The 18745-nt window shown below is 38.6% G+C and overlaps 1 protein-coding gene across 2 annotated transcripts in view; it reads left to right on the top strand.

Annotated features, from left to right (window-relative positions):
• LOC137129761 (retinoic acid receptor beta-like) overlaps positions 1-18745 on the top strand; it is a 179720-nt gene that overhangs the window by 118030 nt on the left and 42945 nt on the right. For both annotated transcript variants that reach the window (XM_067509012.1, XM_067509020.1), the window contains one exon: positions 666-814. In XM_067509012.1, coding sequence (XP_067365113.1) covers positions 666-814 — 149 coding nt within the window. The remainder of the gene's footprint in view (positions 1-665; positions 815-18745) is intronic.

Genomic DNA, 18745 nt, shown 5'->3' on the forward strand with positions numbered 1-18745 from the left:
CCATGAAAGTACAAAGATCCAGTAATTTATAAGAGCTTGTCCCTTAACATCAGTAATTGAGTTTACTTTGATGAACTACGGAAGAATGTAATCGAATCAGCAGAGATGCTGGAGAGACTCCATTTTCTATGCAGATACATTGTGTTCGTGTGGGCAGCATCTGGATTTCAGCATACTATACATTTAAAATTTGGTATGTCATTACTTCAAGGTGCTAAGTGTGCTATGATTTGTCCATTTTTTTTTTTTGGAGGGGGGGGTCAAGTAGATTGGCTTGTTAAGTCAATACTAATAATTTACAATAATAAAACAACAGACATATGCCTGTACTGTGAAAACCACCAAGGGTTAGCAGCACATATGGGGCTTACCTTACATTTTGAAGACTCCTGGTTTGGGGTCGTTATGTTTTGAGGCTTTTATATGTATATATAACCATAAGCCTAGATGGAAGTACTTTCTGTTAGTCACAACCCACCAATAGCACCAAACTAAGGACTGTAACCTTATCTAACCCTGTAAATGTCTGAGAAAATTATTTCTATAATAGAACCTTGTTTACTCATACATCAAGTGTAAATGTCAATTTCCTGTTCCAGATGCCTAAATGAGTCATTTAAAAACTTCATTCATTATATTCTTCATCTTCTTTGCATCCCCTGCAGCCATTGAAACACAGAGCACCAGTTCTGAGGAGCTTGTTCCCAGCCCGCCATCCCCCCCGCCTCCTCCCAGAGTCTACAAGCCGTGCTTCGTCTGCCAGGATAAGTCCTCTGGATACCACTATGGTGTCAGTGCTTGTGAGGGCTGCAAGGTAGGTCTCGTATCTTGTCAGACAAAGTGACATGGTGTGTTTTGCTTTGTGATGCTGAGACAAAAAGGCATTTTACATCCATGCAGAGTGGTTATTATTGAATATTGTAGGGGTTTTAACCTTTTGAGAAAGTAGCAGCTGAGAGAGAGGTTTTTCTTCAGGATTTCTTTTTACTTTTAATAGCTATTCTGAACTAATCTGAAAGCTTTTAGCAAAAAAGGATCAGGAAATTGCATTTAAAACGAATAACTGCACCTCTTTGGTGACATGATGTGGGCTCAATAAGCATGGTTTCCTCAGACCAGCACAGTTTTTCAAGACCTTTGTACAGTATGTTGGCCTCTTCATGCATGGCTTTCCTTCTGATGCTATGGTTTTCTTCCTGTTATCTAAAATATACACACAATATTTGGATTGGTGAGCCTGATGAATACATTTATATGCCTACTATCAAAACATGCACATTTGTAAAAATTTTAATTTATTACATTTTTTATTTTAATTGTGTTTCAGTCCCAGTTATTACCAAATTGAAGGGTTCTTCTTTAAAATGTTTGTGTTACCTGATTGTACAAAATAAACAAAAAATAAACTACTTGTGTTTTGTCTAAAATATTGTTATTGGTATTGGTTGATGAAATGCAGTACCATTCAGGCTACTCTTTAAACCAGCAGTTCCCAGAACTTTATTGAGAATTGTGGTCCTTCAAAGGAAACATTGTGGCATATTACCTCAGGACAAGCAACCTCCATAATCCTATTTGTTGGGTGCAGCAACTACTCTACATACAGTATAAAAAAATAAATTAATATTTAGAGTAGTAGAAACATTTCAATATATTACATTTCCTTTTTTTCCTCACAAAAAGGTTGCAGGTATGTAATGGGACAAATGACAGAACAACCTGCATGCTGAAAGTTTTTTTTGTCTAATGGATGCATTTTTCCTATAGCAGCCTTAACCTGTCTGTTAACTCAGAAGGGTTGTGCTTAATTGTAGACGTGTATGTCGCTTTGTTGTGCGTCAAGGGCCTTAGGTGTAACTGTGAGGGTAAGTAGCATTATCAAATTACAGTTTTACATTTACATGAGCTAATATCAACAATAAATCTGTATCAAAATGAAAAGTTTCTATCTATTGATGCAATTTACAAACATTTTCCTACTTTGAACAAATACAGTAAAAACTATTTGGTAAATAAAACAGCTAGAGATAAGTTAGAGACTTTAAATACGGAAATTGGGTGGACATGACACTGTTATTCTCAAATGCTCCACTTTTAGAAATTCCTTCCAACACTTGCAGCAGCTGTTGCTAGGCAACCACTCACCCCCACATGTACATACACATATCAATAAACAGTATATCACATACAGAGTTGTCCAATCAGTAAATAGACTGCTAAGGAGGGAGTTTTAGAGTTACATTACTTTGTTAGTGGGAACAGTAATAGATTACAGTAAGGGTTATTCTGAATGCCACGTATATACCTTGGAGGCGAACTGTGCAATTTTGTCCTAGACAATGTAGTTCTCTCCCATGCAGCCAGACTGCAGTTTGCTGTCCCCTCTCTTCCCTGACTGTGTAATTGAAGCAGTGGTATGCCAAGAATCCTTTGGAGTTTTTGGCCCAGAGGGAGGTGGTGATCAGCTCACTCATCAGGTTTAGGGTCAAAATAAGGTCTTTGTGAGCTCCTTTCTTGCACTGTGCCAATACGCCTCATCTTAAAAGCTGCCATGACCTCTGACCTTCCTGCCCTGGTCTGCATTGAAGTGAATAGTATGACAATGGAATTTATCTGCACTGTTCAGTGTGGAAATCATTATCATGTCCCAGGAGTGCATGATTGTGCGTCGGAGCACCGCAAAGTGCAAACTATGCTTTGCTAATGAAAAACTTTGAATACAATCAAGTCAAATTTAGATTGAGTAGAACATGCTGAAGAAAGAATGCAGTTTCATCTGCTTTGCATCTGATTAAGGTAAACGAAATTTGTTTTGAACGTGTTTTATTAGACTAGCCCTTCTGGCTCACAGCTAGAAGGTTGCATGTTTGTGTTCCTGACTGACCATGGACTTAGATTTTGCACGTTCTCACCATGGTTGCGTGGGTTTCCTCCAGGTACTCCAGTCTACTGCAGATGTGAAAGTTTGTGTATACATCTCTCTGTCCCTAAGATAGACTGGAGACCTGTCCAGGGTAGACCTGGACAGGTCTCTTGCTTGTTTTAAAGGGACTTTAAAACAAGCAAATCCAAAAACCAACACTGGTAACCAGTGAAGAGAGGCAACTACAGGAGTTATGTGGTTTCCCCCCGGTACAAATGGGGAGTCTTGCAGTTACATTTTGAACTCCTTGTTGTAATGGATTGTGTATTAGGTTTTAAGGACCCAAGTAAGGAGATGGCAAGGGGAGGTTTTAAGTAAAGGGTTTTACTGTAAGAACTACGGGGGGTGAAAACAACTGAAGATCGCTCCACTAGGAGGAGAGGAAAACACAAGCAGTAAAGGCAATAGACTAAACCAAAAGCTAAAACAATGACATAAACCTAAATAGGTGTTCACATATTAAATTACAGAATCCTGACTAGACAATAAACTAAAGAGTGCGCACAAAGAAAGACTGGACAGAACGGTAAAGCATAAACCAGGACAAACTAATAATAAAACCAAGTGCAAAACAGAGGTAGATAAACAATGACCAACTAATAACCAAACCTCAGACTAAACAGACCAGTACAAATACAGGGAGCAGGCAGAACAGGGAAACAGGAGTCCAAAAGGGGAAGCATACCAGGGGCTCACAACAAAAAAAAACAAATACAAACTGACTGGGAACCTAGGGGAATGCTGGGTTAAGTAGACAGGGGCACAGGTGAAAATAATCTGGGCTGATGGCAGGTAGCGAGAACTGAAAGACAGGATGTAGGTTTAGGGGCTACAAAATAAAAGCTTGGAACAGGAAGTGAAGCTGGAGGAAACAGGGACAAAATAAAAACCGTGACAGTTGTAGGTGGGTCAGGGATGACAGATTGACTTCTAAATAGAGAGTTGCAATAGTCAAGCTGTTAAGTAGTGAATGTGTGTAAGACTGCCTGAAAATCTCCACAAGAAAGAAACCATTTATATTTTAAGGTTAACTTATATGTGGAAGAAGTTGCTGAGAAGAGAATTTATTTTTCTAATCTTAACAAAGATTCAAAGGTGGTCCCTAAAGGTCTGCCATGTGAACTAACATTTAAGGACTGTCATACTCTCATTTAGCGGAAAGACAGCTTTGATCACTCAGGATTTTACAGCATAACTTAAGACATTATAAACTGTGTGTTTCATTAGTTTCAGAGGGAAATATATTCTACAAAATACAATTATTTCCAAAAAGGGACTTCATCAGCAATGAGATATATGAGAACGGTGTAGGGCCCAAGATTGAACCTTGGAGTACATCTCATTAGATAATAGTAAAAGAGAATGCGACATTTCCAGTTTAAACTGTTTTTAATATATCTTTAAAAAACTGGCAAACTGGCAAGGGCCTTTCTCTTAAATCCTACTGTAATTTGAGACATTCCAAGAGTAATGGTTAACAGTAAGAGATACCGTAGAACCCTTTACAGTAGAAAGATCTTAAAATGCCATAATTTTTAGAGCGTAGTGGCAATGGTAAATCATTTGTTACCAGAGCTGAATCTATGCTCTAGTGCATCCTGAAACCTGATTGATATTTGTGTTGTTTTTTCCAAGAAGTGGAAAGGAAGGATATGAAGGAAGGAAGGATTGTCATTGTCAGAGTTTTGTCACTCTGCTAACTCTGCATATCAAAATCTGCTCAATTCATGGCAGAATGGCCTCAACTTCGTGACATCCCTACTCCAGGATTAAGCAGCGGATTATGTTTTTTTTCCTATGTTGTATTTCTGTCTGCAAGGCGAAGGCTTTGTTAGTGTGGTGCAAGGGCCAAGCCCCTTCAATTGGATATATGCAACCAAGCATGCTTTAGTGCTGTAGGCTTTTAGCCAACAAGAAGAGCCTTTTACTGCCCAGTGAATGTGCCAATTAGAGACATAAATAGACTCTAACACAGAGAGAGGGAGTGAGCGTTGTAGGCTATATGCCCTTGTAAAGCATTTTTTGCATATGCATATATGCACATATGGCTCTAAATATTGAATTTACACTGCATAGGCCAGTTCTAGATCTGATGGTGGTCTTTGATTCTTAAGTTACTGGCTGGAGGATGGTGGAGTGAGAAAGGGAGGAAGCATAATTAAGAAAACGGAAAGCACATATAAGGACCAGGCCTTTTTTAACAGAAGATATCTCAACATGTGACAGTTGAAGAACATAGTTGAAAATACTAAAATGAGTTCCGTGCCCTGAAGCTGAAACAAATGGTATAGTAATTGCTTGAATTTTAATTAAAATCATTTCACGTCATTTAAACTAAGAAACTCAAGTTTCCAGACTGCCTTGAAAACCTGAGTTAACTTAGGTTAAACAGTTCAGTGTCCATTTGTGACTATTCTAAGTAAACATATTCAGCTTCTCATTAGAGAAAGTGCAGCTGCAAATTTTTGTAATGTTATCATTACTATAATTATTATTCAAGCTATTTAATTAGAAAAGACAGGAGGCAGAGCTGGAGGTAGCAGAGCTTAAGATGTTGAGGTTCTCTGTGGGAGTGACGAGGATGGACAGGATCAGGAATGAGGACATCTGAGGGACAGCTCATGTTAGATGTTTAGGAGATAATGTCAGAGGCCAGATTGAGGTGGTTTGGACATGTTCAGAGGAGAAACTGTGAATATATCGGTAGAAGGATGCTGAGGTTGGAGCTGCCATGCAGGAAGTCTAGAGGAAGCCCAAAGAGGAGATTTATGGATGTGGTGAGAGAGGACATGAAATTAGTTGGTGTGAGAGAAGAGGATGCAGAGGCACATGATTTTACTGTGGTGACCCTTGAAAGGGAACAGCCAAAAGGAAAAAAAAAGAATTCAAGCTATTTAATTATAGATTCTATTTTGATTAGTTTGTGAAAAAAAACTATCAGGGACACCTTTTCAAATTATAGTACACAACTATAGTCTATAGTCTCAGTTTATTATCTGCTTAGATATGTACACGCAATAAATTTAACAAGGCCTGAAGGTTTTAGACTTTCAAAGGCCAGTATTTATGGAACAAAGCAATCATTCATATATCTTCTATCATTAAATCAGAGAAATCACTTTCTCAATGCAGGGCTTAAAATACACTTTAGAGCATGGTACTTCAATTTATCTAGATTGAATAGGTTATTAGAATTTCTAAAGAAACCAGGGAAAAATTTAAGGTAACACTCCAAATCACAGCCCGTGACTATCAGTTTGCTAAATAAAATCAGAAGAGTTTCCCGTTTTCCTGTCCTGTCTTTTATCTGCTACTTACTGTACAATGTGACTGGTGGCTGTGCTGCACTTATTGAGAGTTGTGACTCACCTTACTTTCTTTATGACTTTGTGAATTCTACTAGACCAAAACAAACATACAAAAAATACGTACCAAAAAAAGTTTTATTCCACTAAATAAGTTTTTTTTACATTGTATGTCTTTGGATTTTGTCAACTTTCAGAAAAATTACCTTTTAACTTTTTCTTGTTAAAAACAGATGTTTGTATCATCAAAATTCATTGTGACAAATTTATTACATTTATTCAAGTTACTGGCTTGATTTACAAAATAGATTTACAATTTTGTAAATTAAAAAAAACCAAAACAAAACACCTAAACATTACATTTGATAAGCTGGAACTCACATGATAAATGACTAATAATCAATCTATCATTTATATAGCTTTTTATTTTTCTGTCAAGCCATTTACCAAACCTCCACCATGAACCAAAATAGCAGTAATAGGTCTTGGTTTTGCTTTTATCATTCTTTGATTCTAGCATGACTGGGTAGTTGGGTTGCCCGCTGACAGATTTGCTGTGTGAACAAAGCTGATTTGAATTGTTAAAAAATGCTGCAGGCATATGGCCCAACAGAAGTACATGCATATGCAACAGATGACAGTTTCATCTGTGTTGACCTAAAGTCAAGAAATTCTCCAAAGTCAAGACAGCCTTCACATTCAGTCACCCCTACAATTCCAGCCCATTTGACACAATGTCAAACAGGCAGCATCCTTCTCAAAAGTCCAGATAAAAACTACTCCATTTTAATATACCAGAGGGAACGTGATATAACTTCCTGTAACTTTAGCCGAGCACGATGTCTATGCTGTTCGTTGTAACTCACTCTTTGAGCGCTCTTCTCAACTTCGTCTTGTGATATTAAAATTTCTGAGCATAATCCAATTGATGGCAAACAGATTCATGTTGTAAAAGTTTGGCATCAATTCATGTTCCAAATATTTAAACTACTAATGAAGTGCACTACCATTCTCATGGGAAAGAAAACTTAAAACAGTTGCTTCAGGCAAATTAGAGAACCACAGAACTCACTGTTACGGTGCAAACAGGGCATTGATCATTGGGGAAAAAGCAGAGGGAGGCCTCCAACATGCTTGGGTTTCACTGTCTGTGAATGTAGGATTCACAGACAGTGAATGTAGGATTAACTATGTAGGATTTACGATACAAAGAAAATGTTAGACCAGAAATTAACAAATTACAAAAAGTAGTATTCCAACTCTTGGCCTAAATGGAGAATTTCAACTCCTTCCCTTTAGCAGGTAATTTAAAGGTTCCTAATCTTAATTTTAAAATTCTTTTTCTTCTTCTTCTTTACACTATTATTCAACCAACATGAGGATGGGCTGTGTAAGAATCCTGAGAATGTGTTCTGTTATGTATGATCGGTCTGGGTTTTGGATGCGTTTTTCTATGATTGTCAAGTGCTGCTTCTTTTTATTATGTAGCAGTCACAAGATGCAAGATGATCTTCATTGAGAACAGCAAGCAATAAAGTCCTATTGTGTCATATCACATTGCATCGCATCATATGGAAGCTTTGTTGCCTAGGTTACTCACCAGCTCTCCAGTCAGTTTAGAACAGTGTATTTCAAAGAGAGTGTACTGAAATTTGGTAAAAACATTACTAATGTTATGACATTTTACAGTGACAACACCAGCAATTTTACATATTCCATGTGTGAAAGGGGCTTATGTATATGTATGTATTTTTTCAAGCCACAGTCCTGCAGGGATTTTATACATCTCCAATCTATTGAATTGGAGAGAGAAGTCCGAGGGATAAATATCTCAATATGTGGACAGAAAAACCCAGACTGCTATATCTGTTTAACAGGACACCAGCAGAATAATGTAGAAAATTCCATCTTAAGGTTGTTTTGCATAAGCCCTTAAAACTCCAAAGAAAGAAAGATGTTTATGTGTGTCGTCAGTGGTGACAGGCCTTTGGCGATGAAGACAAAACTTGAGCCGTGAGCCGTGAACACTCCTCCCCCTCTCTCTTTTACTTACGTCCTGAGGCGTCGACACAGTGGGATTAGTTTGATGGAACTGATTTGACAAGTGGGGGACCATAACCTCTTTGAATAAAACACAATTCAAAATGCTCATAGTGAAAAAGAAACCTCCATACTGCATTTTCTTTTTGCCTCACACCAACATGTAGAGGTTTAATAGAGAAATAGAATAAATTCACCTGTACTCACCCACAAATAGAGTTTCTTACCGCAGCAGAATTTAGAAATTTTTAGACTATTCACAAGACTTACAAGGTGTATAAATAATGTATGTTTATACTAAATGCATGTTCCGCCATCCATACTGAAAAAACTTGTGTCTAAATTTGTTGCAGCTGTACCTGTAAGACTAAGACCAAGACTTTCTTTGCTACACATCACAGGCTTCTTTACATAACAAGCATGTGTGTGCACATTTCTTGGATAATATGCCGTTGTGTGTGTATTTTTTCCAAAGGGAGATGAAAACATTGATACTCCACTAATGTATGTGCATCAACCTTGTTTTTCGTATTTAAACATGGATGTCCCAACAACCCCAAGTCTTTATAAATGCATATATGTATGTGGCGTGTGCATGTGTGTAGTGACTCACAACATCTAATGTCTGAAAGTTGGATGGGAACTGGGTTTATATCAGCTGGGATCTTGCTTGCAGCTGATTGGTCTTTGGCTTTTGGTGACATAGCATGTTCAATTGTATGAAGGTCTGGTGATTCAGTCGGTCAGTCTAAAGCCTAAAGCCTCTCTAATGAAGTCCTTTGTTGACATTGTGTTTTGGATCCTTGTCTTGTCTTTGTAGGGCAAGCTGCACCATTGTAAGCAATGGTGTATTCAGTTTAGTTGCCTGGCACCAAAAGGGGTGCAATATTAACAGACATGTCTCCTTATGTGGCTGTGCTATTTTAAAAGTCATTCGGTCATATGAGAGGGTAGCGACAAACAACCTATGAGTGCATTCAGGTTGGAGGACAGGTTGACTTTTTAACAACAAATAGTCTTCAAAAGTAAAACCCAAGACAAAGACAAAAAGTAGTTGTTTTGAGCTATTTATTATTTGAACAATGACACAAATGACACAGTTGGGCAACCAGAAAAAAGTTTACATTTTCATCATTTTCTTTTGCTCACTTAAAATTTGGGTCATCTTTTGATCTTTAACAAAATGTCCTCATTGTGCAGCAGAAACAGGCACACTTGCCTTGCTGATCCAATACTTTTGGAGGAGGCTGTATTTCTCACTCTACTCTATCCCACAGCAGAGCATGGTCCAACAGCTTCCTTCTTACCCCACCCTGAGCCTCCTCCCTTTTGCACTCCTCATATCTTTATTTACTCCCTGCTGTCCACTGCTGTTGCAGGACGCAGATGATGAAGAGCCCACTTGAGCTGACTGGGGAGATAAAGAGCGAAAAAAGGACATGGATCTGCCGGGGCCTTTCTCTGCCGGCACTCTGCCTGTCACTATTATCTACACAGCTTCCCTTGGTGCTAACACACACTCCTTAATGTGATTTGTCAATACTGTACAACAATAAAAAAAACAAGTGCTAATAGAGAGAAGGAATCAAAATGAGAGGGTCAGCGTCACAGAGGTGTGACGGGAAATAGATATGATTGTTATGCCACAGCAGCCGTGCTCTCCCTGCAGGGCAATCTGCCGCTCAACTGGTGAAACCATCTCATGTCTTTTTCAGCCATCATGGCCAGTTAAAAGGAGTTGAGTTTTGTGTGGGTTCTGTTGATTACCTGTAGTGTGACTAAATGTGTGGACAGAGCTCAGGCTGTTGACAATTTGTGGAGTGAAGAAACAGTATGGGAAGTGTCCTCTCAAGTCCTGCTGCAGAGGATGACCTGTTATTTGAAGAAGAACTCCTTTGTACTGTTTGTCAGAGGAATAATCCTTCCTACAATAACTGGTATTCTGTGAATAATGCTCTGTTAGTGCTTTGGTTTTATGTGTACATTTGTTGTTAAAGAAACTCTGTGGGATATTTATTGTAAACACATTGGTTCACTTGCTGGAAAACCTGAAAAAAGATGCATTAAAACACTGTTTTCCATCATTTATGTTTATTTTATTGTACATCAGACTCAAAAGTGAAGTACACTGAGAGTCACAGAGTGCCTAGTTTTGTTTATTTCTGCCAATATAGCTAAATAAAGAAATATTATATCTTAAAAGGTATAGTTTAGAACCAGTGGTGGGAAATAAGTAAATTTGCTTATTACAATACTTATCTGGGGTTTTGAGGTATTTCTACTTGATTTGGGTATTTCCATCTTCTGCTTCCTCAAACTTTGCTGCTTTTTAGATGAATATATTTTTCAAGTAAATAAAAAATAGATCATAATCCTCATACTTGATTGGTCCCTGGTGTGAAATTCACTACACAGCAACACTTAAACTAAGTAATAGTTATGATAAATTAGTTAGCTGCTGCAGTAGTTAGATGAAAACATTTTTTTTTGAGCCAGTACTTTTTAACACCACTTTGTATAAAGTACCACATGCAGTACTGTCACTTGCATTTTAGTGTTTTCAGTGTTTGCAGTGCATTGTGGTACTTTTACTTAAGTAAGTGATCCTCCACCACTGTTTGTAACTCAGCTCAGGCTTCTCTGGCCCGCTTAGAGAAAAAAAAGGTTGTGGGAAAAAATTTACGGATGACTGAACGTATGTTGTAAAAAGGAAACCACACGGTTGTGGAAAAGTGTTGAGGGTGTTCAGTGAGAGAGCATGGGCTAGGAGACCAGACCAGATGGCTGTCACAGTACAGATGTCAACAACATGTATGCGACACAGGCATAAGCTGACTTTTTGGCACCCACATGCCTTCTGAATTTAAAATACAAACCATGTCACACTGTAGATATAAAGCCTCTGGGGCACCCAGAAGTACAAGGCAAACTGTGTCAGAGCATCAATTATAACAAAATCTTCTAAAATTCAATATTAAATATAGAATATTTGACAACAAAGCTCATATATCTGTCAATCCTACATACACAGTAAAAAGGAAATATCTAGGGTAGAGGTAGAAAAACAAAGGTTAACATACTTAGAGAGTGATAATGATGCAGGAAAAAATACAAATAAAGCACATGTTAAAAAAGGCAAAAATGTTAAGCAGAAAAATAGACACTAACTCTGATCATATGAAAATATAATCATGTATGATTACTTTATTATGTGTCTTGTCTTGCTTGCTTAGTTTTTCTGGTGTTTATTGTCTTGTCTGGCATTGATCTGTTGTAGTGGGTATGTTTTTAGATATGACTTTCAAAGGGATTTGCAGATAAAAATTTGCTCTGAGCTAATTCTGGTGCACCCTTACAAATGCAAATTAAATTTATAATTTCAATGAAGAGAATTACGTTGGTTACTGCCGTAACACATCACAAAAATAAATTGGAAAAAAGAGCCATAATGTTATATAAATACAGGAAGAAGCCAATTTTGTAATTTGGTCTCTAACAGATTGAAATCCATCTCATTTTACTTTCCGCAGACTGATAGAACATATTGTCAAATTATGTAATTAAAATATATATTTAAGATATATAAGAATTATTTGATTATAAGAATTAAGTTATATTGAAACTTTTTTGTAGAAATATGCATTAAAACTCAGACATATACACTACTAAACGTTTTTCATAAGTTGTCCAGCTTTTATTTATTGTAATTTGATGGTGGGCCTTGCTGTGCTGGATGGTGCAGCTTAGCAACAGGTCTGACCTCGTGTGGTGTGTGTTAACACGCAAGTGAACAGAATGGAGGCCTCCCATCAGAGAGTGAGAAAGCTTAAACATGGCTTCTGATCACCTGGAGGCCCCCAACAGGTCCGAAAGCGAAAGACGAGCGTTGAATGGTCAGCGACGAGCTGAAGAATAGGCCTACAGTGGGGCGTCTGTGGAGGACTGGGTGATCCGAAACCTCCTCATTCTCTCCCCCATTGTCTTTTTATGCCTCTCGCTCAGTCTCCAGTTCTCTGTCTCTGCAGCTATTCAGAGCAGGTTGGGTGAGTCACACAGCTCCTCTGTTCAGGCCTCTCTCAAGCTATTTCACTTTTTTCCTGCTCCTCTTGTTCTCTTCCTCTTTTTGCACTCCCCTTTCTACTTTCTCCTAATTGGGCTTTCAGTCTCTGCTGTATCTCATGGTCCATCTGTGCACTTCAGGTGCTTGAATGGACAGATAAGCAGTGATTGGGTGGTGGGGTACTGCAGAAAGGAGGAGAAACAGAAGGGAAAGAGTGGGGGTTTGAGAGAGTCATGTCTAGTTTTCCATGTTGTAGCTGTTGACTGCCACCCTGTTTGAGGTTATCTGTTGAGGTTTCACCTCAACAGATGAGGTTTCCGCGGTGACAATATGGGTCTTTATGCAGTTCAGGCTCCTTTTTTGTCCTGTGGTTCTGCTGTTTTTGAGATGAATCACATAATCACCACTGTCTCCATATCAACTTTACCTTCTACCTTCTGTAAATTCTCATAGTTGTCCATATGGCACATATTTGATTATCAACAGTATGTTCTTATGACTTGTTTCGAAGTTGACCTGATTTTGAAATGAAGATATGAATTTAGTTAATGTACTGAATTAAGCTACTTAAAGCAATGGAGCATTAAAAAGGAAGTAATGACATTACTACAATAATGCACTATTTGTATCTGGACACCTCAGTGACCCTAAGCAGTTAAAAAGTCAAGATCATTGACCTTTTGATTTCCTTTCTGCCCTTAGAGTGCCCTCTTCTGGCATTTACCATGGAGGGAGGCAGGATTAGATTTTTCTAAAGTGTACTTATGCCAGTAAAAATATATTTTATGTAAACACGTTTTACATATGAGCATGGCATAATTACAGCTAATTGGCCCAACAAGCACTGCATAGAGAGAGATAAAAAAAGATTCTCTATCAGGATTCTCATGTAATTAGTATAGTTCCCATGGTAATGTATGTTCATGTATGTTGGGGATGTGTGGTTATCAAACCTTGAGTAAAGGGAATGTGAATGAAACAGAGTTATAATGGATGTTTGAAAAACTTAAGTACACTCACCTAAGTTATGCAAGTAACAGTTACTTAGTCTTTTTAAGGCATTAACATAGTTTTAGCAAGTAAATCCAATTTAGGCTCAAATTGCATGAATTTGTGCATTAGTTAACATGTGTTTTCACAAGAAAACTTTTTACAGTGAAATCATTTGTTTCCTAGAATGAAACATTGTAGAAAACCTGCTTTACTTGTTATCCTCCTTTTCTAAATTCTCTCTTTGTCCATAGTCACTATACCCAGACCTGTCCACTGAACTGCAGGTGTAAGTAATAGCTTGGACTGGAAAAACTAGATAAATATCAGCCACCTCTCCACCCCCTCTAACTCTCCTCTCTACCTCCTCATTTTTCTGGAACCCCCCAGGGTCTCCAGTGTCCTCTCCACTTTCCACGGCAGTGGTAAGATGTTGACACGATTAAGAGCGGAAGCTAATCCGCTGCTCTACCTCTCTCTCCCCTCAGCTTTACTGAATGCTCAGGCAACAGAAAACACAGGGGCCAACTCCAAAGAGCCGGACAGACAGTGGATGGCTAGAGTATAGAGAGGAAGGCAGAGGGAGAGGCAGAGAAAGAGGAGGCTAGCTGGACAAGGGGTTGGATTGTAGTTAAATAATTAATGGGCAGCACTTTCGTTTTTTAATCTGTAAATGAGAAGGCCTAAGATGGCAGGACCATCACTCTGACACCCTATCCCCAGCCCATTAAGATAACAAGATGTTGGATAATGATCTCAGTTAAGGTGCACTTTATCAGTCCAGGGAGAAGTGGCCTTGTCTTCCAGGTGGCTGGGCCTGTGTCCCCTGATGCCCTGACATTATATCTCCACATGGCCTTAAGCATAAAAGGAGTTCTGGTATGAAGAGTGCCGTATTTGTCATAAATGTTATTCATTTTCCCAGTGATTATAGTTCTTCAATAAAAGCCATTTGATGTTTTTATTGTTCCTGTTTTATTATATTATTATTTTTATTGTTCTCATTTTAAAGTGTCCTATATGGACATAACATAAAAAATAAAGTGACACAAACTCAAATGTTTCTCCGTTATAGGAGCATAACAAATTACATTAAATAAACAGTCCATAAATATATATAAAGAGACTAAAATAATAATAAAATAATAAACACTTAAATAAACATGCCAATAAATTCTGAAATGAATACAGATTCAGCAGGCAAAGGGAGTAATTCAGAGAGGTAGTTGAGCTGAAGGAAGTGTCAGGTAATGGCAAAACTAGTGTTACTGTAAAGTAGTGGTGGGAAGCAGATTAACAGCAGCAGGCTTCACCGGTTATGCTTTCATTTGCATTCTTTCTCTTCGACACTGTAGACTGTGACAGAATTGTTCAGTGAGTGTAGTTCTTAGGGTCCCTTCTGGATTATGCACACTTTTGAAAAAGCTAATTTCACGGCAACTTTTCTAAAACATTACAAGTCATCAGAAGTCCAATGTCTAGTTTGTTTTAGCATGAAAGCCATTTGAAAAAGACTGGGCCACCCTGCAAACAATGATACGAGTTGAACACAGTATCGTGCAGACAGATTCTGTAGAAGGGTAAACTGAGTTAGCAGCTCTGCCCCTCTCTGCATCCTTCTTGTGTGTGAGATGTGATTCATTCTCAGCATGTCCCTGCTGCTGAAACCTCTGATCTTATCATTTATTTAGCCCAGCAGCAGCCCCCTTTCCTCCTGCTGCACTCTAGCTAGGTAAACACCTTTGTACAACACTCGGCTCAAGGGTGTCCTTTGGTTGCACATTTATAAGCTTCTAATAAGTAAGCCCTATAGGGTGCACGCTGGCAAATATCAGAGCAGTCTACAGTGTCAGGTCACACGTGAGTCCTGTGGTGGTGAAGAGAAATTAAAAGAGAGTAGGAAGACAGAAGAGGCACTGATGAGAGAAAGAAGGATTTGGGAAAATTAGAAAAAAAAAACATCAAAGAACAAGAGCAAATGTGATGACTCTGTATGTCTGTATTTTGACTGTGTGCATTTTAGTGTCACTACGCCGATGGTGCTTCCCTGGAGGCTTGGGGAGATGAAGTGCTCCAAGTTGCTCTGACTCTGTTCATTGCTGCTGCTCAGAAACCACAAATGATGCACAATGACACACAAACAGTCCAGTTCTGAAATTGCACTGTGACCTTTAGAGGGGAGGGAGTCTGTTTTCACAAAGAATTAACAAAAACAACAAATAATAACTGATTGGACAATAAAGCTGATGGTCAGATCAGACCTCTACACTACATTAGACCTACTGGAGAAGAGAGCGAGATGAACTTCATGAAGCTGACATTACCTCTAATATCAAATATGAGTATTTTTAAAAAAAGAAATGTGTAATCCAATGTTCTAAATGTTATGTTATGTGTGTTTCCTGTATTTATTTCATACTTAAATCTTGTTTTTGTGACAAACATGATAAGGGGAAGCAGTGATGTCTGCTGCATGCTGAGTGACAGGTGACAGTCATAATCCTATGTGGGTTTGTCACTATAAGTGACATCTTTCCCATTGTAGATACATATTGCATCCATTATAGCAAATAATAAATAATATAAAACAAGTAAAATAAGTAATATAAAAATATTGATTAGTGTTTCATCAAAGTAGCTTTTGAATTAAAGGATAACTTTGGTCAATTTCTAATGAAATATATACAGACATTAAAACTAAACTTAATCTTCATACTCATGTTTGATCACTTGCAGCCAGGATTAGCTTATGTGTCTGTGCCATAGACATCTATTGTTGTGTAAAAACTATATAAAAATCACATCAGCCAAATTACCACTGTACCACTACTGCTATCAAGTTTTGGATTCATGGTTACCCAGTGTTACTCATTTCTCATCTTAAAAAAATAAAAATGTAATATAGTTTCAAGTTTCACAGCTGAGGCCTTGACCTGCCAATAAACCTTTTCCAAATAGCTGAAGCTCACGAAATGCAAATCTGTCTTGGGAAACAGTAAGTGCACAACCCACAAACTGCAGCAGCTCTAGTTCCTAACTGCAGGAACGCACTTCACTCTCTCTCTCTCTCTCTCTCTCTCTCTCACACGCACACACACACACACACACACACACACACACACACAGTAGGTTTCCAAGGCTAAGTGACCTGCATGCTCTCAGCTCTGAATGAGATAACTACCTGAGTAGCCTTGGTTTCTTCACCCAACCTGAACACAGTTATATAGCAATTGCAGCCAATAGAGATGCAGCCAGCTTCCATGGTTATCCATCAGACCTCACAGGTAATGTCTACCAACTCACCCGGCTTGCAACAGCCAGGATAAAGGCCTCTATTAAGGAAATGAGTAATACCAAGTGAGGAGAGGTGACCTCAGATCGCTCACGTGTCATCAAGGCTGAGACACGATTGGCTTCTTTTGGTTGGTATCTGTACCACCGAGGGGGTTTGACAGATGCTTGAGGCCGAGGCGAGATGGGCTACAGAGTCAGCCGTTTCACTCCTGTGATCTAATCTGTTACCCATCATGCATCCTGCTTCACTAATGAAAAGGCAAGGTCTCATCCGTCACAGGCAGCTATGGTAAATGGAATTTTAACCCCCCCCCACTCCTTATACTGAATGAAACTCCTCAGGCACAAACGCCTGCAAACATGTGCAAAAGGGCCTGGATGACAGACGATCATTTCAAAAGACCCCAGAGCTAAGGGAAATGAATATCAAAATTAAGGAGAACTGTGAAGACTCCTACTTCCTATAGATGCTCTTCTGCTTTCTGTCACTCTTGTCCAGCAAAATACACAGCCAAGCTCAACCTCGTTGTACCAAGGAGGATCCACGTTGTCTTCATTACCACTCCCCTTTAAGCAGACAGCCCAGAGCACTTGGGGTGTCACCACATGGCTTAATGTGGTTTTAGTGAAGAGTGTTCCAGTGGTTAGAAGGGGGTCATTTCTCTCATCACACAAACATAACAGCTACACCACATTTTGCAAATGTATGCATACTGTATTTACTTCAGGACTCTAAATTATTTCATTATACAGGATTTCAGCTGCTGAACTATATGCATTAATATATACTGTATACATAATGTTCCAAATTATTTCAGTGAGTGACAGGTCTGGACTGCAGGCAGGTCAGTTTGTAATATGTGCAGAATGTGGTTGGACAGTGTGTCGCTGAAATAAATACATTTACTGTAAAATTTACTGTAATGCCCCCCCCCACACCATCACAGATTCTGGCTTTTGAACTGTGCTCTGACATCAAGTTAGATTTGACTCTCTTCTCTTCAGCCTGGAAGAGATTCAAGATTCTGAAGCCCATTGAACTGTTTTTCACTACAGAAACATGTCTGCCTGAAGACATGAAGATCACGACCATTCACTATTGGTTTTTGGCATTGTCCCTTGTGTACAGAGATTTCTCTAAATTTATTTTCACTATGAAGTATGTTAATTATATTATGCTCCACCCTCAACTGGCCACTCCTACAACCATCCCCTGAATGTGTAAAACACACATTCATCACATGTTACATTAAAAAGACAAATACAAGAACATTTACTAGAGTAAACAATTAGGTCACATTGACCTGCTGTTACAAGGGAATAATTAGCTCTGGGACCCTTTTTCCCAAACCATATTGCTCAGGAAAATCACCCACATTCCCAGATTACTACACTGCCACAGGTTTAATGTGTATCATTTAGTCTGTAGTAATTTTGCGTAATAATATTTTATCATTTTAATTAAGAAACCACATCATGTGAACATTATATCAGCTGAAAGGATTAAAGCTTAGTTGTGAAATTGAACAGAATAGGTTTTCAACAGGAGTTGGGTTATAGACTTAGTGAGAGTCAGGTGAAGGTCAGTAGTGTCACTACTGACCTTCACCTAGACCTTCTGTACACACTGTGTTAGATAAGCATGAAAAATACACAATCTGGAAATAGTGTTTCTTTGTTTGCCACACAAGAGAGGTCATAAATACAATAAAACAAGTTACTTTCATTGTTCACCACTTGTGAATGTAAACTAGCTTCAGTATTGGGCCCTTTGCTTTTCTGCCTTTATATAAACAATCCACTTTTTGTAAAAGAGGTAAAGAGGCAAGTGCAAGCAGGTTGGAACGGGTGGAGAAAAGTGTCAGTTTTGTTGTTTGATAAAAGAGTATCAGCGAGAATGGAAGGAAAGGTGTTCAAGACGGTGGTGAGACCAGCGATGTTCTTTGGCTTAGAGACAGTGGCACTGAAGAAAAGACAGGAGGCAGAGCTGGAGGTAGCAGAGCTTAAGATGTTGAGGTTCTCTTTGGGAGCTCATGTTAAATGTTTTGGAGATAAAGTCAGAGAGCCCAGATTGAGGTGGTTTGGATTTGTTCACTGTCCATTGTGTAGCATCCCCCACCTCTTTTAACAACT

This window comes from Channa argus, chromosome 1 (genome assembly GCF_033026475.1).
Source record: "Channa argus isolate prfri chromosome 1, Channa argus male v1.0, whole genome shotgun sequence".
NCBI classification, from domain to species: Eukaryota; Metazoa; Chordata; class Actinopteri; order Anabantiformes; family Channidae; genus Channa; species Channa argus.